At 47.8% G+C, this 27815-nt stretch overlaps 2 protein-coding genes across 3 annotated transcripts in view; both read right to left on the bottom strand.

The window, feature by feature from the left end:
* WWC1 (WW and C2 domain containing 1) overlaps nt 1-27815 on the bottom strand; it is a 148903-nt gene that overhangs the window by 117258 nt on the left and 3830 nt on the right. The window lies entirely within an intron of this gene.
* On the bottom strand, nt 678-10169 carry LOC309622723 (mitochondrial import receptor subunit TOM7 homolog). The gene has a single exon (XM_082378824.1). It carries the CDS (start codon nt 5177-5179, stop codon nt 5012-5014), a length of 168 nt encoding a protein of 55 aa, XP_082234950.1. The 5' UTR covers nt 5180-10169; the 3' UTR covers nt 678-5011.

Below are 27815 nucleotides of genomic sequence, written 5' to 3'. Positions count from 1 at the left end.
ACGTGGCCTCCCTCCACACAGTGTCCCAGGTTTTCAAGGGTCTCTTCCGAGGGGGTGTATCTTGGGCAGCAAATTGAAGTCTTTGTCCTGGAGAGTGTGGGTCCCAGGCCAATTCCCCAGACCCTCCTATTCAGTGTATTATGCCCCTGGGTGTGGTGAGGGGGGACCCAGCCAGGGAAGCAGGGAAATGGACGCTTCTTTTAATAACTGTTAGAAGAATTTACATTTTAACCAAACCCACAGTTATTAATGAATACTGCTTTGTATCATTTCACTTTCCCCTTTATCTTTCTACCCTTTTAATTACTGCTTTTTGCCCTGTTCCTCCCATGTTCATTCACTGACTTCCCCAACAGGGGTTTCTGCCTGCAAGTCGGAATTTTCCTAAACTCCCTTTCTTTCCAGGGGGCCGCGGGCACAAGGTCCAGGAATTCGCACAACCTGGCAAAAAAGCTCTGTCTCCAAATTCCAGTTCATTAGCATGGCTCGTTAATTATGAACGCTCCCCTTCCAGCCACCCGCCTCCCCCAAACACCCCAAACAGCAGATTAAGTTTTAACTTTTGCTGGCAGGACACCTGCTTCTGAAATTCCTCCCTCCCTCCCCTCCCCCCCCCCCAGCCCAACCTCCTAAGATTTACAACACAAAAGCAAACATTTACACTGGTTAAGATTTACCAAAAGGAAGTGTGGCCTGGAATGCTTCGTTTGAAGTTCTGTCTCAAAAGAAGAAGGAGCCCTTTTTAAACATATAAAATAAGAGACCTCAAAGCCTTCTCGGTGGTGTCCGACAGGCACTCGGCATAACCAGGCCTTCTCAGTTTTTCACTTGGGCCTTGACGTCAGCGCACGATAAATCCTAAGCAGAACTCGGAACTATGGCTGTCTCCACTCCAGGGTAAACGGAGTTATCAATCAGTAATGCAATCAAGTGGCTTCCTGGAAACTCTAGGGTAGAACTTTGCAGGCGGGAAAGAGGCTGAGGTCCACCTGCTCTCTCCAGACAAAGCTGATGTTCTCAGTGAGGCACGTCTAGTTTACTGGAGGTGGGAGATGGGTGAGGGCACAGCCAGTGCAGGGTGGATGCTGGCTGAGCAGGTGAAGTACCAAATACCACGGCAAACAGAGTCACCAGAAACTGAGGTCATGAGATACTCTGGGGGAAAAGGAAGTGAGGAAATTCCCCATACCTACCCCACGATCGCTGGTGTAGGCCAATGGAAATGCTCTAACAAGAAAAGTAAGGAGGCTGTACTTGTCTGACCTTTGCATTCAATCAGAACCTTCTATTCCTTTAGTGAGAGCACCTAAGGTGCAGTCAACCAAGAACCTTGACCACGTGGGGCAAGTCCCAGGCGATGGCTGTACACACCGCCGAGCAAAGGAAGAGCTGATAAAGCAAGAACTCACCAGGAAACAGCAGCATTAGTAACCCGACTCTGTCCTAGGCACCTGCTGGCAGCTTTGCCTGACTGCTCACTAGTCCTCAACACTGCCCGGTGAGGAAAGGGTTCTTATCCACGCCTTGCAGAGAGATGAAAGCACTGAGGCCGGCTAACCTGGCCAAGCCTGCAAATGATGCTCCAAAGCCCATGTTCTTTGCACGGTACTACAGGGCTCCAACTGGAAGGTGTGTATTAAAAGCAGCCTGCATGATACGCCAGAACCACTGGACCTGGACTCTTAAATTGTGGGAGGCCCAGCTCAGCTTTTTTCAGCTGGGTGACCTTGAGCAAGTCCCTCACCACCCCATGGGCATTTCTGATTTCTCCTCTGTCCTCGGCTGCAGCATTTCAGCAAGCTGCCCATTGGAGGAAGGAGTCTGCATCCACCCACTTGCTCCAACTTCCTCATCGATCCAGCTGAGCATTCAGAATTTTACCAGCATGAATGCAACCTATTTTGGTAAGGCTTTTTCCTCGTTCCTGGGTCCCCTATAAAGGGAGAAGCATGTTCCTTCCAACATGAGCTTATATTCCCTTTATATATCCTTCTAGAGTTGGAAAAGCAGCCAACTGAATGCTCCACTCTGCTATTTTACACTCAGGCTTTCACTAAGTAGACATCTACAAGCACTGGCCTTTCATGGTTCTTCAGTCAAACTCAGTCCCCACAAAACCTCATCTTTCCTTGGCAAGAGAGCATATCCAGAGCCCCTGAGCATTTATTCTTGCTGCCTCCGGCTTTCCAGGATCTCATAAAGCCACAGCCTTGCTCAGAGGAACAGCTTGGTTCTGATTCTTGGTTCTGAATCTGATCCAAGGGCCAAAGTTACAAACTCATTTCTCAGCAGTTCTAAAGCTCAATTTCTCAGCTTGTCAACTGGGGATGAAACAATTGACCTCACGAGGTTATCACTCTAGAGCTAATGAGACCCCAGGTAAAACTCTTTTCATCATAAACATTACAGCACTTCTTATGTGCTGGGCCCTTTAACACACTATTTCAATGAGTCAATATCAGACATGCACGTCGGAAACAAATACAAAAATACAGGCCCCAGGGTGAACAAATGGGCCAATCAATAAATGAGGGAAATGGAGGGAAGGAGAGGGAAGGGGCCTAGGAAGGCCAGTGGGGCCCTGAGTCATGCTAAGAAGTTTCGGGGTTTTCTATGGGCCTTGGAGAACCATGAGAAGCTTCTGAGAAGGGGAGCAATTTGCTCTGGAAGGCCCTGTGGAAGAAACTTCCAGAAGTAGTTGCAACATGAGTTGCTGGAAAATGATCTTGGAGTCTGGCCACCCTGTTACAATAGCCGAAGCAAGAAATGACATCTTAACTGTGACCACGGGGGCCACGAAGGGCAAAGGATTGGCGGAAGGGTGGGATGGACTTTAAAGCCCCCAACTACCGAAAGGTTTCGACAGCTCTGTCCCATCAAACACGCAGATCTGCAGGGATAAACTCTCCCAGGTGCTTATTTTCTAGGTCTCCTGTGTGAAATAAGGCTGCCCGTGTCCTGAACCACTAACTTCTATCCCCGCCTTTACCTCATTACCTTAACAGAAAGCAAAATTAAACAACAAAAAAATCACTGCTGTCCGCTTGTGTTCAGAGCAGCATTATTCACAAGAGCCAAAAGGTGGAAGCAACCTCAGCGTCCATCAATAGATGAATGGATAAGAAACATGTGGTGGGCGTCCCTGGTGGCGCAGTGGTTGGGAGTCTGCCTGCCAATGCAGGGGACACGGGTTCGAGCCCTGGTCCAGGAAGATCCCACATGCCGCGGAGCAACTAAGCCCGTGCACCACAACTACTGAGCCTACGCTCTAGAGCCCACGAGCCACAACTACTGAGCCCACGTGCCACAACTACTGAAGCCCACGCACCTAGAGCCCGTGCTCCGCAACAAGAGAAGCCACGACAATGAGAAGCCCGCACACCGCAACATAGAGTAGCCCCCACTCGCCGCAACTAGAAAGCCCGCACACAGCAACAAAGACTGAACACAGACAAAAAAAGAAACATGTGGTGTGTACATACAATGGAATATCACTCAGCCTTAAAAAAGGAAATTCTGACACGTGCTACAGCATGGATGGGTCTGGAGGACATTATGCTGAGTGAATCAGCCAGTCCCCAAAACACAAATACCGCATGATTCCACTTACATGGAATACACAGTGTAGTCAAATTCATACAGACAGAAAGTCGAATGGTGGTTGCCAGGGGCTAGAATGAGGAGCTAGTTCTTCAATGAGTACAGAGAGTCACTTTTGCAAGATGGAGAGGATTCTGGAGATGGATGGTAAGGTGGTGATGGTTGCATGACAACATGAAGGTATTTAATGCCACTGAACTGTACACTGAAAAATGCTTAAGATTGTAATTTTTATGTTATGTGTATTTTGCCACAATTTTTTTAACAGTTTGAAAGGGAGAAAGAAAGGAGAGGGAAAGGAGAGGGAAGGGAAGGGAAGGGAAGGGAAAGGAAGGGAAAGGAAGGGAAGGGAAGGGAAGGGAAGGGAAGGGAAGGGAAGGGAAGGGAAGGGAAGGGAAGGGAAGGGAAGGGAAGGGGAAAGAAATCATTGCTGGATTGTCAGCAAATGGGACTGAAAATAATGCAATTCTTTGTCATCTAGGCACACCCTATCTGGAAACCACCTCCTTTTCCCCTTCCAGGCAACATTTCATTACTGCTTAAAAATTCCCCTAACCCCTTCCCCTGCCCCACCTGGGGCTGACTCAGCCCCTTCCAGTATCTGAACGGCAGAAGCCAGCCTGAAGGTAGTAGACGCTGCCACCTTATCCTGTGTCCTCGGACACCTGGAGTTCCCCAGGACCAACCCTGACCCCATCCATCACTCTAGGACCCCAGTCCTCTCCAACCTCAGGTGCACAGGCCCTAGTCCTGGCTGGCATCCCACGTGAGGTTGGCAGGTTCCAGAAAACGCTTTAGGGCAAGAAGAGGTGGAGTAGCCTGTGGGAACTCTCTGCACGGGCCCCTGTGGGAGAGCCCAGGGCCTGCCTTCTCAGAGGCACAGGAAGGACACAAATGCGGAACACAGAACGAAGCTACGGAGTCGGCTTGCTTCTGCCCCTACTGCTGTCCTCCTCACTGACTCAGCGGAGACGGGCCAGGAATGAGGAAATGTCTCCATCAGCCCTTCCCCTTGCGAAGAGTGGATCCAGTCACTTACTTATTCATGTATTTTGAACTCAGCTATTACGTGTGTACATATTTAGGGTTATTATGGTTTTTTTGATGAATTGGCCTATTATTATATTAATTGGCCAGTTTTCTTTTGATTAGTATCTGTATGCTATACCTTTCCCATCCTTTGACTTTTTTTTTTTTTTTAACATTGTTAAAAACATTTAATTTAGTACGGTTTACTGTAAATAAGTCAGTAGAGGTTCCACTCTGCCACAGACACATCTGAGAAGAGCCTGTGTCATCCAACTGGTGAACATCTAAACGATGTCCCATCTCTTATCCCAGCCGGAGTCCACACCTTCCATGTTGTTCCTCTGCATTGACTGCTTCCAAAACCAGATGAGCAAATCATCCTTTATCCCCAGAGTAAGCTCAAAACAGTTGGTTCAGGCATTCCAGGATCTGCACCTCTCTTCAATCCCAGGTAAATCACGAGAGGAATAAAGCCCCAGCGGATGGCAAACTGGCCTCCCTTGAAAAGCTGCTGCAGCCTCCGCTTGGCCTCTTTGCTCAGCTTTACCATGGCGCTGGCCCAGGTGACACACTTAAGACCCCCCTCCTTTTACCTTTAACCTACCTGTGTATTCACATCAAAGTGAATCTACTGTAGACAGCCTGTACACTGGAGTTTTGCTTTTTCCCCCCAACCTGACAATATCTGCCTTTTAATTGGTGTGTTTAGTCTGTTTACTTTTAATGAATTATTAATGTAGCTAGATTGAAGTCTACTCATTTACTAGATGTTTTCTGTTTGTCTCATCTGTTTCTTGATTCTCTTTTCCTCCTTTCAAAAAATTTCAATGAAAGTAACACTATCATTATGTTTGCTTTAAACAGTCAATTATCTTCTAAAGAAATTAAGAAAAAAGTTTTAAGTCTTTTATATTTCTGGTGCTCTTAATTTCTCATGTAGATCCACATTTCCACCTGAGAGCATTTTCTTTCCCCCCAAAGAATTTCTTTTGACATTTCTTATTGTGTAAGTCTGCTGGTGAGCATTTCTCTCGGCCTTTATAACTGAAAATAGAGCTTTTGATTTTACTCTCATTTTTTAAGGATACTTTTGTTGATATAGAATTGCAGACTGTTTTTTCTGCCTTTCAGCACCTCAGAGATATTATTCAATTATTTTTTGGCTTGCATCATTTCTGATAAGTTAGCAATGGTTCTTATTGTTCTACATGCAGCATGTCTTTATCCTCTGGGAGATTTTAAGATTTTCCTCTTTCTCTTTAGTTTTCAGCAAGGTGACTATGATGTATTTACGTGTGATTTTCCACATGATTATCGTGCTTAGGGTTTGTTGAGCTTCTTGGACCTGTGGGTCAATATTTTTCACCAACTTTGGAACTTTTCAGCCATTACCTCTTCAAATATATTTTCTTTCTCATTCTCTCTCTCTCTCCTTTCCTTTTGGGAATCCAAATGTACATTTGTTAGATTAATTAACAACATCCCACAGATCACTGAGCTTCTGACCATTTTTTTCCAACTTTTTTTTTTCTTTCTGTGCTTCAGTTTGGATAGTTTCTACTGCTCTGACTTCACGTTCAATGATCTTTCTTCCTGAAGCATCTGAACTACAGTTAGATCCATCTAGGGAAGTTTTCATTTCAGATACTGTAGTTTTCATCTAGAATTTTTATTTGGTTCCATTTCCCTACTGATTTCTCCTTAAAAATCCTTAAACATATCTATAATAAATATTAGTTCATTTCCTGCTAATTCCAACATCTCTGCCATCCCTGGGTCTGTTTCTACTGTATTTCTTCCTAAGTCTAATACCTTTTCTATCGTATGCTAGATACTCTGAACACTAAGCTGTAGAGAATCTGGATTTTATGTTCCTTCTTTGAAGAATGTTAAGTTTTGTTCTGATGGGCAGTTCATTATTGGCAGATCAGCTTATTTCTCTTGAGGCTCTTTAAGGTTGGTTGAGCCATGAGGTGAATTTAATGATGGAAGTCACATGCTAAGAATGGTGGACCAGAAAAGCACAAGGAACCTGGGTCCCTTGAGCCATCACCCTGGCCCTAATTGGCCTGCCTCTTGATTTTTTTTTTTTTTTTGATGTGCTAAAGAAGTTATACCTTGAAGTTAAGCCATTGTTATTTTTGACTTGGACAACCAGCCACTAAACACTATTTCTGTTATAATTCCTAAGCATCTACTAAGTAGCAGGCCCTGTGCTAGGTGTTGGGGATAAAGCAATTTATCGGTTAGATGTGGTTCCTGGCATTTTAGAGCTTAGAGCCTCGAGCAGGAGATGGCAAATTATGGCCCATAGGCCAAACTCACTCACTGCTTGTTTCATTGGGACAAAGCCATGCCTATTTGTATACATATTATCTATGGCTGCTTTCATGCTATAGAGTTGAATAGTTAAGACAGAGAGGGTATGGTCCACTAGTCCTTTACAGAAAAAAGTTCCTGATCCCTGTTTAGGGCAGCAATCCTCACTCAAATTTTTGGTCTTGGGACACCTTCACACTCTTAAAACCTGAGGACCCCAAGAGTTGTTGTTCATGTGGGTGTTTTTGGTTTTTTTTTTGGCTGCATTGGGTCTTCATTGCTGCACACGGGCTTTCTCTAGTTGTGGCACGTGGGCCCTAGAGTACGCAGGCTTCAGTAATTGTGGCGCACGGGCTTTGTCGCTCCACGGCATGTGGGATCTTCCCGGGCCAGGGATCGAACCCGTGTCCCCTGCATTGGCAGGCGGATTCTTAACCACTGTGCCACCAGGGAAGTCCACATGTGGGTTTTGTTGATCAACATTTATCATATTAGAAATGAAAACAGAAAATTTAAAAATATTTATTAATTCCTTTGAAAATAAAAATAATAAACCAATCACATGTTAACATAAATCACATCCTTATAATTAATTATATTTCCCCCACAAATTAGTGAGAAGAGTGGCCTTATTTTACAGTTTTGCAAATCTCTTTAATGAATGGCTTAAAAGAAGACAGCTGAGTCCTAAGAGCAGCTTTTGCATCAGTCTGTTGCAAAACTGCATGTCACGTAGCCTCTGGGAAACTCCACAGTCCTCTCATGATAGGTAGAAAGTTAAAAAGGCAGATAATTTCTTAGTATTATTATGAAGTTTGAGTTTGCAGACCTTCTGAGAGAATCTCAGGGGCCTCCAGGGAACACACTTTGAGAATGGCTAATCTAGAAGACTCCTCGGCTGACATTAAACAGAAGAAAACATGCGGTCTTAACTAATAACCATTGAACAACTGATTTAAAGAGAAAGAATATTGCTCTGTGAGGGAATATAAACACTGCACCTGGCCCCATTCGGGGAGCAGGGCGATGATCCCTTGAGGAACTGATGTTGAAAGCTGGGCCCTGAGAAGGAGTTAACCAGGTAAAGGCAGGCGAGGGGGAAGCCGCCCTCCCTGCCCCGCCACCGCTTCCTCCAGTATGTTTGCTAAGGAAACTGGGTTAGGCTTTAGAGAAGGATCAGAGATGAGGATTACTTTCCCATGACTCTTTCCCTTGGGCTGACTGACCAAGTCAGAGATCTGCCCTGGGAAGGACCCAGGGTCCTTCTGACACTCCTGGAATTTCCCCTGGAATTAGGGACAGGGGAACCCTAATCTCTCTCGCAAGAGACTAATGACCTACAGATGGGGCACAACAGGGAGGCCCAAATGCCGAGATGCAGAGGATACAGGCCTGAGGACAGTCCTCCAGGCCGTCAGGATGCAGAGTCCCATGGTGACACACGCAGCAACACAAACCCTTAGCTAACTGCCTTACTCCAAGGCAATTAGGAGCCATTCCTCATCCAGATGGTTATTTGCTCTAATAGTTATTGGTTGAAGGAACCAGAGAAACTACCTTTGTACTAGATTCCCAGTCCCATTTCCTGGCTGCCAGCTCTACACAAACTCACTCTCAAAACCAGATGCTGCCAAGTTTCAGGGTGGATTTCAGAGGCTGTCACTGCTCGTTTTTTTTTTCTTTTTTAATAAATTTACTTATTTATTTATTTATGGCTGCGCTGGGTCTTCGTTGTTGCACGCGGGCTTTCTCTAGTTGCGGTGAGCGGGGGCTACTCTTCGTTGCGGTGCGCGGACTTCTCATTGAGGTGGCTTCTCTTGCTGCGGAGCACGGGCTCTAGAGCACGTGGGCTTCAGTAGTTGTGCCACTGCTCTTTTTCCTCCTGACATGCCCAACCTGGGGGTGTGAAAACCTACTGGGTTCAAGCCACCATCTCACCTCAAATTCCCCAGGCTGTTACCCCACTTGAAAAAGACTAGGCAGAGAGGAAAACCATCCCTGGAGGATGGAAGGCAGCAGATTCTACTCTGAGAGTAATGAAGCCCAGCACTCATCAAACACATATAGCAAGTCTCACACTTCCCATGAGATTTATCTCTATTAGATCACTGAATCCTCCCAGTAGCCCTACGAGGCAGTTTACTTATTACCCCACTTTACAGGTGAGAAGTTGAAGCACAGAGGGATCTTGCAACTGACCCACAGCTGCAGTCAGCAAGGAGTGGAGCCAGCACTTAAACCCAGGCAGCACGGCTTCTCAGATTCAGCGCCTTGAACCTTACATTTTACTGCCTTTAGCTTTGAAATGACAGGAGAAGTTCGTTTTTTTAAAAGTATCTGTGTAGATGCTCAACATCACTAATCATCAGGAAAGCGCAAATCAAAACCACGAGATACCATGTCACACCCATTAGGATGGCTACTATGAAAAAAAAACAAAAACAGACAATACTAAGTGTGTTGGTGAAGGTGTGGAGACATTGGAACCCTTGTGCACTGCCGGTGGGAATGGCAAATGGTGCAGCCACTGTGGAAAACGGCGTAGCAGCCCCTCAAAAAATTAAAAATAGAACTACCATATGATCCAGCAATTCCACTTCTGGGTGCGTACACAAAGGATGTAAAGGCAGGGGCACGAACAGATAGCTTTACACCCATGTTTACAGTGGCATTATTCATGATAATCAAAAGGTGAAAGTGTGTCTGTGAATAAATGAATGGATAAACAAAACATGGTGTAAACATACAATAGAATAGTATTCAGCCTGAAAAAGGAAGGAAATCCTGACACACGCTGCAGCGTGGATGGACCTGGAGGACATTACGCTGAGTGAAATAAGCTGGTCACAAAAGGACAAATCCTGTATGACTCCACTCATATGAGGTACCTAGAACAGTGAAATTCGTACAGGAAGAAAGTAGAGTGGTGGTTGCCAGGAGATGGGAGAGGGGGAATGGGGAGTGAGTGTTTAACCGGGATAGAGTTTAAGTTTTGCAAGATGAAAAGAGAACTGGAGACGGATGGTGGGGATGGTTGCACAGCAACGGGAAGGTACTTAATGCCTGTGAACTGTACACTTACAAATGGTTAAAATGATACCTTGTATGTTATGTATATTTTACCCAATTAAGAATAAATTTTTTAAAAAGTAAACTAAAACAAGTCTCTACATAATAAACCTCAGAATGTTGATTATTATAATTACAGTAGGGGCTTCCCTGGTGGCACAGTAGATAAGAATCCGCCTGCCAATGCAGCGGACACAGGTTCGAGCCCTGGTCTGGGACGATCCCACATGCTGCGGAGCACCTAAGCCCGTGCACCACAACTACTGAGCCTGCGCTCTAGAGCCCGCAAGCCACAGCTACTGAAGCCCATCCATCTAGAGCCCGTGCTCCGCAACAAGAGAAGCCACCACAATGAGAAGCCCGCACACCACAATGAAGAGTAGCCCCCACTCGCCACAACTAGAGAAAGCCTGTGTGCAGCAACGAAGACCCAATGCAGCCAAAAATAAATAAATAATAAATTTAAATATATATATATATAATTACAGTAGACATTATCCTGAATAACAGTCTAATTATTTTAAAAACTGGGGCTGACTACATTTCTGAACTTCTGGATCTGAGAGAACAGATTAAGTGCTGTGGCCTTTCCCTGGTCCGCATGCCAAGCTAAAGAGGTGATTAGCAGGTTTAAACTACTGATTGCTAATCAGAAAGTTTAAAAAAAAAAAAATCATTCTTTGTCAAAGAGAACAGGAACAAGGGGCCAATAAGCCCAGGGGTTATACAGTAAAAGCTGGATTATGCAGCGTAACCAGGCCCTTCCATCTTTTCATCGCTGCGTTCTTGCCTGTGAACACGTTCTCCCAAAGCCTGGATTTTCATGACGTCATCGGGCTATTGCATTGCACTGATAACACATCATTCAACGTGGTGTGGCCCCTCACAAAGGCGGGTGGCATCCCTGAATGCAAACGAGGACACTCTGGATCATGAACAATTAGATCTACACTGTTCCCGTACACTTGCCTCTCCCTCCCCACACAATCCTGCTTCTCTCTCTCTCCAGTGAGCGAGGGTACCAGGAAGACGGGAGAACAGGACTCTTTCTGAAAAGGCCTCTGTGCTCACCTTTCCAAATAGCTGTCGATCCTAGGAGGGCAGGAGGCAAAGAGGGAAATAGGAGAGGAGGTCCCGGGTGGGGAGGGGGGGTGCCTGGGTTCAGTGCCTGGGAACTGACAGGGAGCACGTACCCCGTGGGTCATCACAACCTGCCTGCCGGCCCCCCAACCACGGGGCCACATCTCTCGTCCTCACCGCCCGACAGAGCAGGGTCTGTGGGATCTGGCTGCCTGCAGACTCTAGGAAGGAGGCAGGATTCCAGCCACGGCTCCCCGGAGAGCTCGAGAGCTTAACTAATTCTCTAATCAGGACACGTGGACAAAACGCTCTGAGAAATGGTGGAGAAATGGTTCGCAGCGATGTTATATCAACAAGCACCAATGACCTCTAGGAGACAAGGATGCGGCACTGACAAGCACCCGGGGCCGTGGAGTCACAGAGCCCGCAGTAAAACCCAAGCCGCTCGCCAACGTGCTGTGTGACCTTGATAAATTCTCTAGCCTCTCTGGGCCTCAGCTGCCTCCTCTGGAAGGCACAAGTGAAACGGTAAATGCATGTAAAATTCCTCAGTAAATGACAGCTGTCACAACCTCCAGCTTGGGGGAGGGGGGTTGCTGCAGCATTGAACAAGATTTTTGAACGTTACCATTTTCTGAATGTGAAATTTTGACCAAATGATAACACCGTACTGTCCTCCTCCTGGAAGGGAAGGAGGAAGGGTAATTTGGGGAGATGAGACGAGAAAGAGTGGATTCAGAAATGACCTCCTTATGAAAAAAATCACGAAAGAAACTCAGTAATCACCTTAAAACCTTATAATCCCTGACGCCCTCATGGAATTTCAGCAAATGTCTGAAGGATTCTGACAGAGCCCACATTTAACACTGGCTGCTCCCTTCTCACCAGCTGAACGCGAGAAGCATTTATTTGCTGAGGGCCTACTGTGCACGGAGCCCTCAGCTGCTCTGCCCTGCCACCTACAATTCAGCCAATCCTCTTTCTCTTCAAAGAACCCAGGAAGCTTCCGACCCTACTTCGGACTGAGAGCAGGTGCCCTCACTCTGACTTCATGCGTTAAGAGGTCAGTCTGTCTCCGGGGCTAAGGTCCCCTGTGGTCAGAGCAGTCTGGGCTGACCCTAGAGTCTCAACAGGCCAGGCCTTTCCAAAGTCACCTTGTCCCATGACCCCCCCCTATACACAGAGAAGCAAGCAAGATCAGAGGAGGCACCCTGGACTTTTGTAAAGCAGGTTTCGGGGTGCTCAAGTTGTTAAGATTAAGGAAATACATTTTGTTTTTCAGAGCGAGATGATGGGCAGCATTCTCCAGCTCACAGGCACCTGGCTCTCCCTTCACCAACACGATTAAGGCAGCCTGTCCGGGGGCTTCTCCTATTTTTGCCTGATTTCTGCTGGGTCAACGTTTACCAGTTTGGCAAATGGCAATTCGGAGCCTCACACAGAAAACAGTGGCAGCAATCTCTGAGAAACGCTGGGGGAAAGGACTCTTGGGAGTTTCATGGTCCGATAGCTCTATTCTTTGACTCCCCCTGCCTGACAAGGGGAGGGGGTGTTGAACATTCTAGAGGCCCTGAGTTTGGCGTCAGGCTTGGGGCTGGCGAACCATCCTTGAGCCTTTTTTTCTGCTGGAGTTTTTCCAAAATGTAGATAGAGAGCTAGGCTTCCACTGGGGATGACTCAGCCCCAAACAGGTGGGCTGTGCCCCAGGCCAGCCAGAGCCCTGGGCTCTCCTTGGGTCCAATACTTGCCCTCTGGCTCCAAAACTTGACCTAAGAGTTCAGAATGACCGAGAGAAGAATTGGAAGGTGGCAGCTTCCTACTGGGAAGCATCTACTTTTCACCCTCTACTCCGCGGCTTCACCATTACCTCTCATCTGCCTTTGCTCGTATTCATTTATTAGTTCTAATTAGGTGCAAAACTTTGTGCTGGGCCTGGGGAGGCTCGACAGGATGCGTTACCATTCAGTGGAGAACACAGACTGGAAAAAAATGACGACGATGTGGCAGAGCCATGTTAGGAGGGTGCACAGCGGGCCCCCTACATGAGCTGGGACAAAGACAGCTAGGCAGGCTCCTGGGAAGAGGTGGCCCTTTAAGTGGGTGTAGCAGCACAGGGAGGGAGTACCAGCAGGCAGGGCAAGGATCCGGTTTAGGCAAAGGAAAGAAAGTGCCTTGTGGGTAGCGGGAGGAGAGGTTTTTAAGTTTTAAGGTGTATTAGAATTGGCTGGGGGGGCAGGTTAAAAATGCAGATTCTGGGAAGCCCCACTGAGATTCTGATTCAGTAGTTTTCAGGTACGGCCCCAGGAATCTGTGTTTTACAAGCTCCACGGGGGAGTAAGGCAGGAGGTAGGCGGATCACACTCTGAGAAACCCTGCTTTGAAGGAGTGGGGGAAAGAAAAAAGCCATTTGTGGCTTTGATGGGATATTGATTTTCCTGGAATGTTCCCAAAGGGACTTTGGACGGCTCACTAATGACTCGTTCTTCAGTCATTTTACATAGACACACATACAGCATCCAGCAAACTGGAAATGAATGCAGGGAGGGTGTCGGGGGCCTCGCTCACACAGTCGGGCTGTCACCGTGTTCCCGGGATGACGCTGGGTGTTATCTCGGGAATGTGTTGGGGGGCAAGGTCCACGCTTATGCGGGGGAACGCTGTTCTCAGGTGAACCGGGGCCAGGGAGCAGTGATGGGAAAGCCCTCTGGCATCCAGCCACACCTCCCCACCGCCCTCATGCCAGGAAGGCGAGGCGGTCCACAGGGCCTCATACACACTTTCCCTCCAGCCTACAGCTGGCTGCCTGCCCCTCCCGCCCCTGGTCCCCCACCAGGAGCCTGCCCTCTCCTGCCCCAGTGCCACCCCACTCAGGCTGCCCCTGGCTGGGTCCGGGGTCGCGCATGGGGGTCCTGGCTCAGCCGGTCCCAGCCTTGGCCACAGGCACTGTTTCTGCTAGTCCCCTCATGGCGGTACTTCTGCCCTGTTCAAAGCTAGGTCCAGGGAGCCTGCCATTTATTTTGCTGGCTCAAGCCTCTGCCTGGGAAGCTTACTGGGGACCCCAGACCTCCTTGACTTGCTCTTGCCACTGTTCTCTAAGGGCTGGAATCCTGCCTCTGTGATCTCTGCCAGGTGCCCGCCGGGCCACCTCCTCATTCTGTGTTGCAGTTGAGAGACACTGCCCCTGCCACCAAGGGTTCCCATCTTCTGACTGCCTCGTGCACCCCGGAGACCACGTCCTGCCACCGTGGTGGACTTCCACACCGCCTGCATCCACTCTGACCTCTGGCATCTGACCCCGCTGGTGGGCATGCTGCAGGCTCAGGATCCTGTCTTTTCTCAGCAGGTGTGACACCCCCACCTTGCAACTGAGCCCTCCCCCACTCCCATCCCCCATCCGGCTTCAATCCCTTATTCCATGTGGGGCTGTGGGAACAGGCTGAGAAGCTCCTTCCCCTTGGTAGTGTTTATACCTGGTTGTAAGAATCCACTGCTTACTGATATTATCTGATATCTATATCGGAGCTGGTTAGAGGCACAGTCAGCTACAGAACAAAAAAACAAAACAGCGCTACGCAGGCATAAGTAGTGTTCGCTGGCCAGGGCTACTCAAACATTAACCTGCAAGGACCACTGGGGATCTTGTTAAAATGCAGTTTCTGATTCAGTGGGTCTGAGGTGGAGCCTGAGATTCTGCATTTCTAACAAGCTCCCAGGCGGTGCTGATGTGCTGGTCCACAGGCCCCACTTCCAGCAGCGCGAGTCAGGGTCACGGAAAGCTTGCCGCAGGGGATGAGGCCAAAAGCAGGGCTCAGAATCGAGCATGTGCTCAGCGAGAGTAACCGCCAGGTCCCCTAACTGCCAGAGCATTCAGAACAGTTGACTCTGGAAGTTCTGAGAAAGAACGACCTAGGGATGCCAGCTGCCCACGGCCTCTCCTGAGTGGAGAGCTGCCGTGGTTGGTACATGACCCCTGAGCTCTGTTGTGATTTCTTGTACCAGGTGAATCCAGTTCAAGGCCAGCTCTGTCATCTTTCCAAATCAGCATCTCTCACAAGAATTTGAACTGGGGACACCGGGTTAGCCGTGGCTGCTGAGGCGAAGAGTTACGAGGTCGGCTGGGGTTGTGAAGGTCATATGGGTCACCTGCAAACTAATGTTGTGATGACGTCATGACTGTTAGCATTCTTAAGTACTTACTCTGAGTATTGCTCTCGGCTATGTGTCCTAAATAAGAGAATCCACCACGCTATAATTCTCACAATAACTCCTCAAAGTGAACAGCGGTCTAATAGCGTGAGCTCTGGAGCCAGAGAGCCTGAGTTTGAATCTTGGCTTTGCCACTTTCTAGTTGTGTGACCTTGGGCAAATCACTTAGCCTCTCTGTGCCTCCACTTCCTCATCTATAAATGAGGATAGTAATACTACCTCCCTCAGAAAGTTAGTGTGACAGTTAATTGAGCTAATAAATATAAAACACTTCGAGCAGGGTTTGGCACCCAATAAAATCTTGGCTATTATCACCCTTCGTCTTATTTGTACAGAGTGAGGAAACTGAGGCTCACAGAGATTAAGCAGCTTGCCCAGGGTCACACAGCAAGTTCAAGGCAGAACTAATTCATAACATGGTTTACGAATGTATGAACAAATTTTAGATTTGTTGTAGTCTGTGTGTAGGTTTCAGAGGTAGCAGAAACCATGACATGAGCGGGCCGACAGGAGGGAACGGAGGGAACAGAGGGACGTACGTGGAGACCGCTGTTCTTCACGGCCTCCAGCTGCAGCTCCCGCCATCCCAGCAGTGGGGGCCGCTATGCCCGTCCTTAGATTCCTGTGAAATCTCTAACCTCACAGCAGCCTCTCTTTTCTACAGCCATGTCATGTGGGCCTCTGTTGCTTTTGACCAGAACAGGCCTGGCTTAAAGTAGATACCCTCCAGCCAGAGCGGCGCAGGAGATGAGAGATGAGGGAAGGCCTCGTGGAGCAAGTGGTACCCCACGTGGCCGGTGAGGGAGGTGGGGCGTCAACGTACACAGATGGGCAAAGCTGTTGGTTTGAGACCCGGACTAGATTCCGTTTTAGATTTGTGGTGGTTTGCAGTGCTCGCCTGGACAGAGAAGTGATGTCCAGCCGGAAACTGGAAATAAGCACCTGAGGTTTCAGTGCAGAGCAGGTGGTCGAAGGCCTGGCGTCACAGGCCACCACGAGGGAGGAGACTGCACAATGCCTTACTCTCCTGGAAAAGAATGACCGCCAGGAAAGGAGGAGAGCTGGCAACACGGTTAGACACTACAGGGAGGTCAAGGAAGATGCCGCCGCAGGTCTCCTGGTGACACTCCTGGAACTTTGCTCAGAGAACGGGGATGGGAGGAGGAGGATGGAGGGTAAGGCAGGAATGGGGGGCGGGGTGTGGGGCGGTGGGTATGGAACCCCTCTGTGTCCCTCAGAGAAAGGGGCATGGCGTAGGACTGAAGGCTTACTCTTGGGGAGAGAGCACCTAAGCACACTCTAGAAACCCATGGATGCCTGAAGAAAGGAAGAGACGTTTTTGAGCTGAGAACCAATAAATAAGTAGGCCAGGTTGTGGAAGAGGCTGAAGGGATTCTAGTCCTGGTCGAGTCTCTAGAATGATTTGCACTTTGAAACAAGTCTATTCCTTGATCAGTACTTCTCAAACCTAGGATGGTATCAAAATCACTCAGTGGTTCTTTTTACAAAGGAGTCTGGGTTTCACATAATCCAGAAATTCTGATTATGTTGACCAAAGCCAGGCCTTCCTTGGAATCTGCATTTGAGTAACTCTCTTAGGAATTTCAGATGCATGTGGTTGACCAATCATGCTGCCTTGGGGGAAGAACAGAGCTCCTTGGCCAAAGTTAAGAAAAAAACACTGCTGGGACTTCCCTGTTGGCACAGTGGTTAAGAATCCGCCTGCCAATGCAGGGGACACGGGTTTGAGCCCTGGTCCAGGAAGATTCAACATACCACGGAGCAACTAAGCCCGTGCGCCACAACTACTGAGCCTGCGCTCTAGAGCCCGCGAGCCACAACTACTGAGCCCGTGTGCCTAGAGCCCATGCTCCACAACAAGAGAAGCCACCACAATGAGAAGCCCGCGCATGGCAACGAAGAGTAGTCCCCGCTCACCGCAACTAGAGAAAGCCCGGGCGCGTAGCAACGAAGACCCAATGCAGCCAAAAATAAATAAATAAATAAATATATTTTTTTTAAAAAGAAAGAAAAAGCACTGCTTCCCAGCACTTCATAGCAGTGCTATTTACAATTGCCAAGGTACGGCAACCTAAGTATCCATCAACAGAGGAATGGATAAAGAAAATATGGTCTACATGTACAATGGAATACTACTCGGCCATAAAAAAGAATGAAATTTTGCCATTTGCAGCAACATGGATGGACTTGGAGGGCATCATGCTAAGTGAAGTATGTCAGACAGAGAAAGACAAATGCTGTATGATATCACTTATATGTGGAATCAAAAAAATACATCAAACCAGGGAATAAAACAGAAAGAAGCAGACTCACAGACATAGAGAACAAACTACAGGTTACCAGTGTGGAGAGGGAAGGGGAAAGGCACAATATAGGGGTAGGGGATGAAAAAAAAAAAAAGGAGGGTTATTATGAGACTGTATGAAATCACGTGTGTGAAACTTCTGAAAATTGTGAAGCACTACAGAAGTTAAAGAATCTTTCATTCAAAAAAAAAAAAGCTAAAAAAAAAAAAAATACACTACTTGTTGCCACTACAGTGAGTGCCAGGATCTCCTGACTTGAATTAAGAAAACCTGGTTGAAGAGGTAGAGCAGCGATCACTATAGATGGATCCTACTTAAAGGTAAAAGCAAACAGTTTTTCTCACTACAGAACTTTTAAATTCTATAGCTGGATCTTTGGTGTCATTTACAAGACCTATTATTTTCTAATACAGCATCCTCTTTATTTTCCTAATCTGTAAGTATTTTGTTCATGTTCTTATTATGTGTCCGTAAGCTCTATGAGGAATGATGTCTGTCTTTGGTCACTGCTGAACCCTCTTCTTCGCACAGTTCCCACCAGGAACCAAACACACAAAAGGTAATGGCATTCTTTGTTTTCGATTCTACCCAACACGCAACAGAAGTGGAAGGTAATTTGTGCACGGCTAGAGCCACTTCAGATCTGAGATGACCCAATTGACTTCTAGTGAACCCAAACAAACATCCTGAAGGATGTGCCACTGGGCAAGCAAGAATGCTGCAGTCCAAGTCCACATGCCATTCAGACACCAAAGCGTCCGAAGGGAATTTGATTCCTGCTAAGTCTTTCATGCCAAAGTAACAAGAGATGGGGCTACCTTGAGCACAACAGTCTATAAGGAGGGTGAAACAAAGATGTTGATCACCACCAGGACAGGGGAATGTGGTCTAGGAAAGTGATCCTTGGAGGAATTTTGAAAAACTGACTGTACTCAGAAAAAGAGCTCACTCACCCTGCTCACTGAGAGAGGGACATCTCCGAAAATAGGAGCAGAGCAAACAGAAAGGTCTAGCTATCCAGACAGACCCTGAGCAACTGAGCGCAGTTGCTACTCAAGGAATCACAGTAGTGAAAGGAGCTATGGTCTGAATTACCAGAACAAATTCAGTATTGCTCTCCTTGACAGCCTAGCCTGGCCTGGCCTTCAGGGTGCATTGTGGTGGCAGAGAAAGTGGCATCCCAGTTCTGCCACTTATTAGCTGTGCCATCACTGGCAAGTTCTCAACTGCCTGAGCCTCAGTGTCCCCAGCAGCAGAATGGAGATGGTAACGGTTCTCACCTCGCAGGGTTGCTAGGAGAATTAAATTGGAAAATGCACTCAAAGCACTCAGCTCAGATCTTTGCACTATCTAGAGTCTCAGTAAGTGTTGGCTATGATGAGCTCTTATCCACCGGCCACGATCTACACGGTGACAACATCTGCATTCCCCACTCCCTTGGAGTCTCGAGGACTCAGACGTGTGCATGAAATCCAGACCGAGATCTGCTGCGGACAGACAGCAGCTGCCCACCCCCCAGGCCTACAACTCCAAAATAGCTTAGACCAATTTATTTAAAAGCATTACTCCTGCAATGCGAGTTGAAAGATTTTCACATTAAGGCAAAGATGAGCCCAAATCAATTTGATACTTAACGCATCAGGAAAGAAATAGCAAGATAGATCTAGAAGAGGGGAAATTACCAAACTGCAAGGTGCCTGACATCCCTCAAATATCTCCTTCTCCCCCCTACCCATAGCTATTTTTTAATACTTCCTGAATCATCTTCATTCAGTTTTCCATGTGGAACTGTGTAACTCTTAAATTTTAAAGCCCTTTACAAGGTACTTTCGCATAATCTCAAACTCTACAAGCATTTTGAGGAAGGGAGGTATTTACCTACAGTCGTGGTTCTCCAATGTGGCTGTATTCCAGAGTCAACTGGGGAGATTCTAGAAATCCCATGCCCAGGCCATACCCCAGACCAATGAAACCAGATTCTCTGGGAGTTGGGCAGGCATGGGTATTTTTAGCACTCCCCCTCTGCTGAGTCCGATGTGCAACTGAACTTGAGAATCACTGACTGATCCTATTGTCCCCGAGATCCAGACACAGACTCCTATACTCCATTGTGGAAAGGAGACCAAGGGTCATTATTCCCCCATCATACAGCAATTAAGACTAGGGCTCAGGAAGGCCAAGGGACTTGCTGCTATGAGGAAGGGCCAGAAACAGAATCCGAAACTCCCAACGGGGAGCAGCCATTTCCTGGCTTGGTGCAGTCCTACTGTGTGCCAGCCACTGAGCTGCCTATTAACAAGAATGGAGAGGATGTCGGTAGTCACGCTGTCCTACTACAGCATAAGGTTTCATGGAGCCCAGGCGAGGGAGATGGGGAAGGCCTTTTTACACTTCACTTGTGAGCTGAATCTTGATGCAAAGATGTTAAGTGATGGTGAGGCCTGGTGAAAGAAGTGTGGAGGTCCCGCTTGGACAATAAGGGTTTGGGGATTGATCATAAAATGTTCTCAAGCCGATGAAGACCATTTCAACGGGCTGCATCGACCTGTGCTTGGAAGGCTCTTCAAACCTGGCCAGTTTTTGCCTGCGACCACTCACAAAATACCTTAAGTCATTCTAGCTGCAAACATTTGGCCAGTAGTTCTCAGACTTGAGAGGGCAGCAGAGTCACCTGGGATGCTCCTTAAAAGACAGCTCTCAAGGCTCCACCCCCCAGAGTGTCTGATTAGTAGGTCTGAGGTGGGACAGGAGAGTCTGCAGTTCTAACAACTTCCCAGGTGAAGCTGATGTCCTGGTTTGGGACCACATTTTGAGAACCACTCAGGCCTGGTGACCAGTTAGGAGGCTGAAGAAACACCCAGGGTCCTCCACCTGCGGCCAGCAAATATTTGTTCTATATCAGCAGTGGAAATAAACCACTCAGGCTGGTTTGAAATTTTTTGAGCTATTAAGATACCGCTTAATAGTCCCGTCTAGCAAAAGTCTTTGTTGTCTGGGAAGATGTGTAACTGCTTAAGTATGATCCATTTTTCCAGAGAAATGAGAAGAAAGAGGTTTATGTCCAAAAAAATTCTGGTGCTCAAAAGATATGAACTGAGCAGAAACTACAGAACTATAGATGAAGCTATCAAGGAGGCCTTAATCTCTGTCGTTAGAACTGTCCAGACAGCGGAACTTAAATATAATGGAGAGACCTCGAATTTCATTCTGGCTTACGAGGTAGCTTCTAATTTATTCCCATCCTGCCAGTGAAGAAACTGAGGCTCAGGAGGCTTTAAGTAGCTTAAACAAGGTCAGAGAACTAGCCAGTGACAAGGCTGAGGATGTACATTCCAAGTCATGGTCAAGGGGAAAAGGCCTCCCTAGAGGGCTGTTGTGAGGATTCTGAGAGGAGAGCCTTGCCTCTTCGCCACACCTCGCCTGCGCTTCCTAGACTCAAAGTAAGACTGGGTTAGGGGTGAAGGAGCCCAGCACCCCTTCCTCTGAAGAGCGGGCTCGGCACAGGTCTCCTGGCTCAGCATCAGGGAGAAACAGGGAAGACCCGTGCCCTCTGTTCCTCTCTGTGACCACGGATGCATAACTCCACACATTCTAATGTAAAGAGAATTTCCTTCTGGCTTCTGGGATCTGCTCAGATCTCCTGCTTCCCCGTCCTTTATTTCACAATGCGGGAGCAAACCCGACTGGATTTTGCCACCAGTCAGGCTCTGGGTCAGCAAAAGAACTAGAACAAAATTGCTCATAGCAATCACGGCGAGGCAGTTAAACAGTGCTTGCTCCTAAAGTCACTTCCTTTAGCTTGCTTAGCATAAGAGGGAGGGCCAAGTTACCTCACCTGCCTTCTTCAGTCCCCTGTCTGTAAAACAGCCATGAGAGGGTTCCCCCCGACTCCCCTAACCCACCCTAACCCCCAATCCTCCCAGGTTATTGCGAGGATTCAATAAATCAACTGTTAGCGGTCTGCAAAGCAACAGGGCACAAACCAGCAGCATCACGTGCTGGAAACACCAACTTCCAGCCCCACGGCAGTCCTACTGACACAAACTGGGTGTGTGGGTGGGAGTGAGCAGGTGGGACCGGGCTTAACAAATCCTCCACGTGATTCTGACACTTCCCCAAGTTTGACACTCACTGCTCTAGAATGTAAGCTCCACGAGGACAGGATTTTTGATGGCTTAATCACTGCCAAATCCCCAGTGCTGGAACAATGCCTGATATATTACAGACACTCTATTCATTTACGGGCAGTCAATAAATATTTCTAAGTTGAGTCCAGATGAGAGAGGAGAGGAAATAAACCAAGGTTCAGAGAGCCTGACATTTCTATTTGCACAGTTTGATGACTGTCTCTCACTAATTTGTAGTAAATGTTATGAGTTGGAGACTGTCTTATGTCACCCTTGCATTCCCAGCACTTAGCCCGGTGCCCAGCTCATCCTAACAGGCTCTGGGTAACACCCGAGGGAAGGCACAAGGGTCTCTCAGATCCAAAGCCCAAGTCCACACAGCAACTACCAACAGGTGTCCTAGACAGGGCCATCCCTCCAGCTTCCTAAGATGGGTCAAAGAATTCTAGCAAATACCAAGCCCCCAGTCAGAATGTAATTTATCTGTTTAACTGTTTGCCCATCTCCCTTGCCCGAGGGTACACCCCATTGTAGCAGGGACTTTGCTCTGATCCTTGGTTAGGGCAACGGAGCCTGAAGCCCAGTAGGCACTCAATAAATACCTGCTGAATGAATGGCCAACCCCTGGCTGGGTGGGACACGATAAACACCAATGCCCTTCTGCACCACCTCCACGCTAAAATCAGCAGGTTCTCAAACAGCTCTCCAACAGGGCACAGGGAAGCACGAGTGAAGGGCCAGGATATCAGAGCAGTTACCAATGAATTTCAGAGACCTCCAGTTCCCACAGCAGCCGTTTTCACTCAGCCATGACCACTGCAACTCATTATCCCTGCTTCGCACACCCGCCCTGGTGCCAGCTCCCTGGCAAGAGTCACTTTACTTCAGAAATTCCAAACAAGGGCTTGCCTCTGATAAGACTACTGGGAAAAGAATTTATTGGTTTATTTACACAATGAGTGCCCCAAGGTGGTTTGCAAACTCTGATGTCAACGTGGCTCAGGTGAGCCCTGCTTCAGCAGGAAAAAACTTGAGTTGGCAAGGAAGGGACAATGGTTCTTGTTTCTCTACCAAGGCAAAGAAGGGTAAACTAGCCTAACTAGTCACAGCTCCCATTTGAAAGCCTGGTGTGTACCAGGCACTGGGTAAGACCCACCATGGCTGAGGTCCTTTCATCTCCCCACAACCCTCGGTGGTAGGTAGGTCCTACGCTTACCTGTGTTTTACACAGTAAAGAAGGGACTTGTTCAAGGTGACTTACTATATGTAAATGACAGAGACAGGACTTGACTTGGTGGCCTCTGGAGATCATTATGAAGGCCTTATCTACTGCAGGGAACAGTGTGGTATGTCAAACCAATGTTCGGCTGGAACCACACAAACATTTTCCTCCACAGTGAGCAAGGTATATATGCTGATAGATGTGTTGTTTATTTCTCTGTAGTTACAAAGGTCCCTTTTCCTTTGCTCCCTTCCCCTCTTCCCTTCCTCTCTCCAAATTCGCTGAAAAAGACTGCAGTTGTGCAAAGAGTAAGGCTTTGAAATCAGAAGAACCTAGATTCAGATTCCAACTCTGCCCCTTTCTACCTCTATGACCTTGAGTTTGTCACTTGGCCGTTCTTAACCTCAGTTTCCTCATCTGCAAAACGCCAGAAAAATACCATGAGCAACAAACTGTGTTTGGCCCATGCCAGCTACTGGATAAAGATAACTAAATATAACTATTAGCATCATGATCACCAGAGGCCAGTTATGGTTCTCACTGTTAGTGATACAAATGCACGTGTAAGAGATTCCTGGACTACACAACGCCATGCTCACAGAGCCCTAACTATCCAGGAAAAGCCACGACAGATGTAGGGTTGGAAGGCTGTCCCAGGGTCATCTCATCCTAGCAGCCACCTGATGCCTGGATCTTGATACTTTATCCTTCCAAGTCAGGTATCAGTCAGTGGATCCTAAGGGCATCCCAGAGACAAATCAAACAAGTAACCGCCACTGGGCGGGGAGGAAGCCAGCATGGGGACAGCCCTGCTGCCACCAAACCAAGCCCGGCAACAGCAGGCAGCCGGCTGGGGAAAGTCAGCAGCTGCCGTTGGCCTGGTGTCCTGGCTGCCGGAGAGTGATGAATGGAGCAGGAGAAGAAAAAAGCCAACAAAGGTGTCCCTAATCTTGATGCAGCTTTTTTTTTTTTTTTTTTCTGGCCGACCATTGAACGAGAACTTAAGCCTCGGTCCTTTTTCTTTGGCAGACATTTGAAACTGAAAGATCCCATTTCTCTCTAATGGTGAGATGTCATGGGTAGAAGCATTGAAGAGGCAATGGGGGTGGAGGTAACCCACTGCACTTGTCCTTTTCTCCCCTCCTCCCTGCTCTCTCTACTCCACTCCCTCTCCCCTGTCTAGCATCTTTATAGAATGTTCTACATTCCCCCCACACAACAACAGTGAACGCCCCCCTTTATTTTGGCAGGAGCTTTTCTGCTCAGGAGCCGGAGGCTTAATGGCCCGCTGGTGAAGGTTAAATAACAAAACGCCACTGTATCCAGTTTCTGAATGTTCTCTTCTTTTATCTCACTCTGAAACAGGGATTCAGGGCAGCCGAGAAGCTTGTTAGTAGCAGTAACTAGAGCCTTTACCTGTTCCACCTAAAGGTGTGTGGCCGGCTGGCCCCTCCGTGCTGGGAGAGGCACGGCATGCATTTTTCACCCAGACTCAGCCCCAATCCAGCCCTCAGCCCTGTCCGAGTGGAAGTACTAGGAGATGCTACCCAGGCCATTTCTCCAAGAGGAGTGGGTTTCTCTTATCCAGGGCCCCTCGCTGAGCCAGGGGCAGATCCCCGCAGCCTGGAAGGCAGACGTGGCGGGAGACACTCAGCACAGACAGCTGACTGCAGTGAAGTTGGCACCCCCTGCAAATGCTGCCAAAACCTGACTGAGGCTTCCTGCATCCAGAGAGTTCTGCAGCAGCACGCCGGCCACCTTCCAACTCCCACTTATTCTAGCCTCGTCTCTCCTTGTGTGCACCTGAGCTTGGCGTTCCAACCTTCCCAGTAACCAAGGCAACCTGATTCGCTTCTCTTCAAAAGGGCAGTGTTGCACAGCTCCCAGGGATCCCAGGGGAGTGGGGAATCAGGTCAGTTTGGCGAGGCCAAGAGCGGGAGGGGTGGTGACAGGGAGGCGCTGCCTTGGCTACTAAGTCCCTGGCCTTTGGGAGCTTTTACCCGAGAGACTTGGGAACGACTTTGAACTCTCTCCGCACACCGCATCCTTCAGAGTTTCTCTGCCTCCTTCTCTGTTCTTTCCCTCCCTCCCTCCCTCCCAGAGCTCTGGTTAGCTGGCTGCTCCCGGAAGGTAGACTTTGTGCCCGATAGTCTCCTAAGCTGCCATGTGGATCTCACTGGCTTCTCTGATTAAGCCTCCTTGGCAACATCTTTCCCGGAGATCCACAGCAGGCTTGCCTCATCTTAGGAGTAAATGGTAACTTTCCAGCCCAGCTTGTCAACAGGGCATCTGGAGCCCTGAAATGGCAATAGCTAATTCGAGTGTGGATTCAGGAGTTCAACCAGCTGGGCCCCAATCCTGGGTGCATCACCTACTGGTGGTGACCTTGAGCAAATATAAATTCTTAACCGTTCTAAATTGCTGTTTCCTTATCTGAGGATGGAGAAAATAACAGTACTTACCTTACATGGTTGGCAAAAGGATTAAATGAGATCGTAATATAAAACACTTGGTGTGCAGCACAGAATACATATTAGGAGACTTAGCATTTATTATTATTTTATTCATTTGTGGGTTCCAATGCCTCTTATTTCTTCCTGTTAGCTAGACTAGTGCTTTTTAACCTTATTTCTTTCTTAATGAATGACGTAAGATATTGCCATGCATTGCAGACTCCCATGAAATACGTAGATCATACATTCAAGCCTTGGAAGGAGAAGAAAAACCCTCTAATAATTGTAAAGGCCCAAGCTAAAGGTATTAGTGGATCATTAAAAGCAGAAGCATGGAGAATAGAGGCTTTGGGTAAATTCCCTGGCAGGCTGGTTATAATTCCCACTTAAGAAAGCTTGTCAGAATGTAAATTGGTGGAAAGTGACATTAGTCCGACAATAACCTTAAATCTATTTAAATTGATTATAAAAACAGTAATGCACTTGCAATTGCTGGTACTTCAACTGGTCAACATATAACACATTCCTATGACACGACTCAGAAATGATTGCAATGCTATGAAAGAAACTTGCTGGTCTGCACAGTCAAAAAGGATGACAGAGAATAAACCACAAGCATAAAATATTCTCAAATTATTACCATGGATGAGAAGAGACTGGGTCTGATTTTTAGGGAAAAGTTTACATAAAAGAAAGAAGAAAGGAGACCTCTACTAGAGACTCAAGGTTGACGTTTGCTGTGTGACCTTGGGTAAGTCACCAGTCTCTGAGTCTGTTTCATCAGTGAAATGAGAGGGCTGGATTACATGACCAGAAAGGTCCATTCCAGCTGCAAACTGCTACAGAGCTGGATGGAGACTCAGTCTCCATTTGACTTAAGTATTTCCTAAGTACTTCCTAGTAAAAGTCAAAAGGTTTGGCATTCCCAAGTGTCTCCTGTATGTTAGGTTCTGTGCTAGCTGCCCTACGTGATTTAACTTATTTCATGCTCATAATGGCCCTTGACAGCTTATGCGCATCACCCCATCCTAGAGAAGACAAAATCAAGGCTCAGAGAGAATATGTAACTTGCCAAGGTCACTCAGGCAGCAAGCAGCCGATCCAAGATGCCAGGATTCAAAGACTCAACCTTTTTCCATTTTCTACACCACTCGCTGGATAACCATGGCCTGGCCACACCAGAATGGCAGCAGGTAACTGAAATCATGCCTGTCCTGGGTCCATTCCCCAAGGCCAAATTCCTTAGGCAGTGGAGCAGAGATCTTAATTCAGCAACGGATTCCATCCAGCTGCGTGGTTAGAAATTTGGGTTCTGGAGTCGGCATGCCTGGCATTCCCATCTCAGCTCCTCAGAAGCTGAGTGGCTTTCCCCAAACTTAGCCCCCCTGAGCCTCGGGTTTCTCAGGCAGATAACCTATTCCCAGGGTTGTTAGGGGGATTAAAAGAAGTTATCCATGTAAAGCTCTGTCAGCAGACTACCTGAATATAGTAAATGCTCAATCATTATGTCCTACCTAGCTAAACAGGAGGGCATACAGGTAGTGATGAACAGTTTTTAAGTTAATCTCTGGCAGGGGTTATGAACCCGGGGTCTACAAACTCCCTGAAATTATGTGCCAAAAGCCGTGTTCATGCTTTTCTTCAGGAAACACCCTTAACCTTTGTCAGATTCTTATAAGGGTCTGTGACCAGAAGGAGATTAAGATCTTTTGCCTGCTGTAGACCCAACGTCGTACACTATGAATCATTCCTGAAATAACAGCGTTGGCAAAAATTCCCCCTCAAATCATGAGAGAAGTTGCTGGGTTCTCTCAACATGGCCTCCCAGACACGTGGATCTCTAGCACTGATCACACAGCCCCAGAAACTGTGCCCACAGAGCTCCCAGGTGGTTCCTAGAAGAAGGTCAGAAGACAAACCCCCCAATGAGCAGGAATTAGGCTTCAGGAACCTTCCCCGGCAGGGCCAGTTCCAACAATCCATTCTTCCTCCGGAGAACAATCAGCGTGTTTGTTGTTGCATACCTCTAAGTTAAATATACCCGGAATGCTGGCTCTTTGCTGGAAGCTCCCAGAAGCACCCGGGGTTACTCTGCTAAAGGCACACTGCTCCGCGGTCCAATCTGCAGCACCTGACTCCCCACAGACCTGTCACCTTCTCAGACCTGCCTTGCCTCGGGAGGAGCCCGTGGTGCCGTTGGAGCCTTTGGCCCAGTAGGCAGGGCCCGAGCTGCCCACTGGCCCCTCTCCGGTTGTTGGGACAACCGTCCTCAGGAATTTCGGCCTCCCAGTCTTCCCCTGGGTGAGAAGGGGAGAGAGTTGGCAAGGCTGCCCGCAGTTCTTCCAACCCCCTGGTGAAAGGGGAAGCTGAAAACTGGATTCCC

The sequence above is a fragment of the Balaenoptera borealis genome (assembly GCF_965194805.1).
Source record: "Balaenoptera borealis genome assembly, chromosome: 2".
Classification (NCBI taxonomy): Eukaryota; Metazoa; Chordata; class Mammalia; order Artiodactyla; family Balaenopteridae; genus Balaenoptera; species Balaenoptera borealis.
Note: the sequence above shows the minus strand (reverse complement) of the source record. Positions and strands in the feature narration are given on the sequence as shown.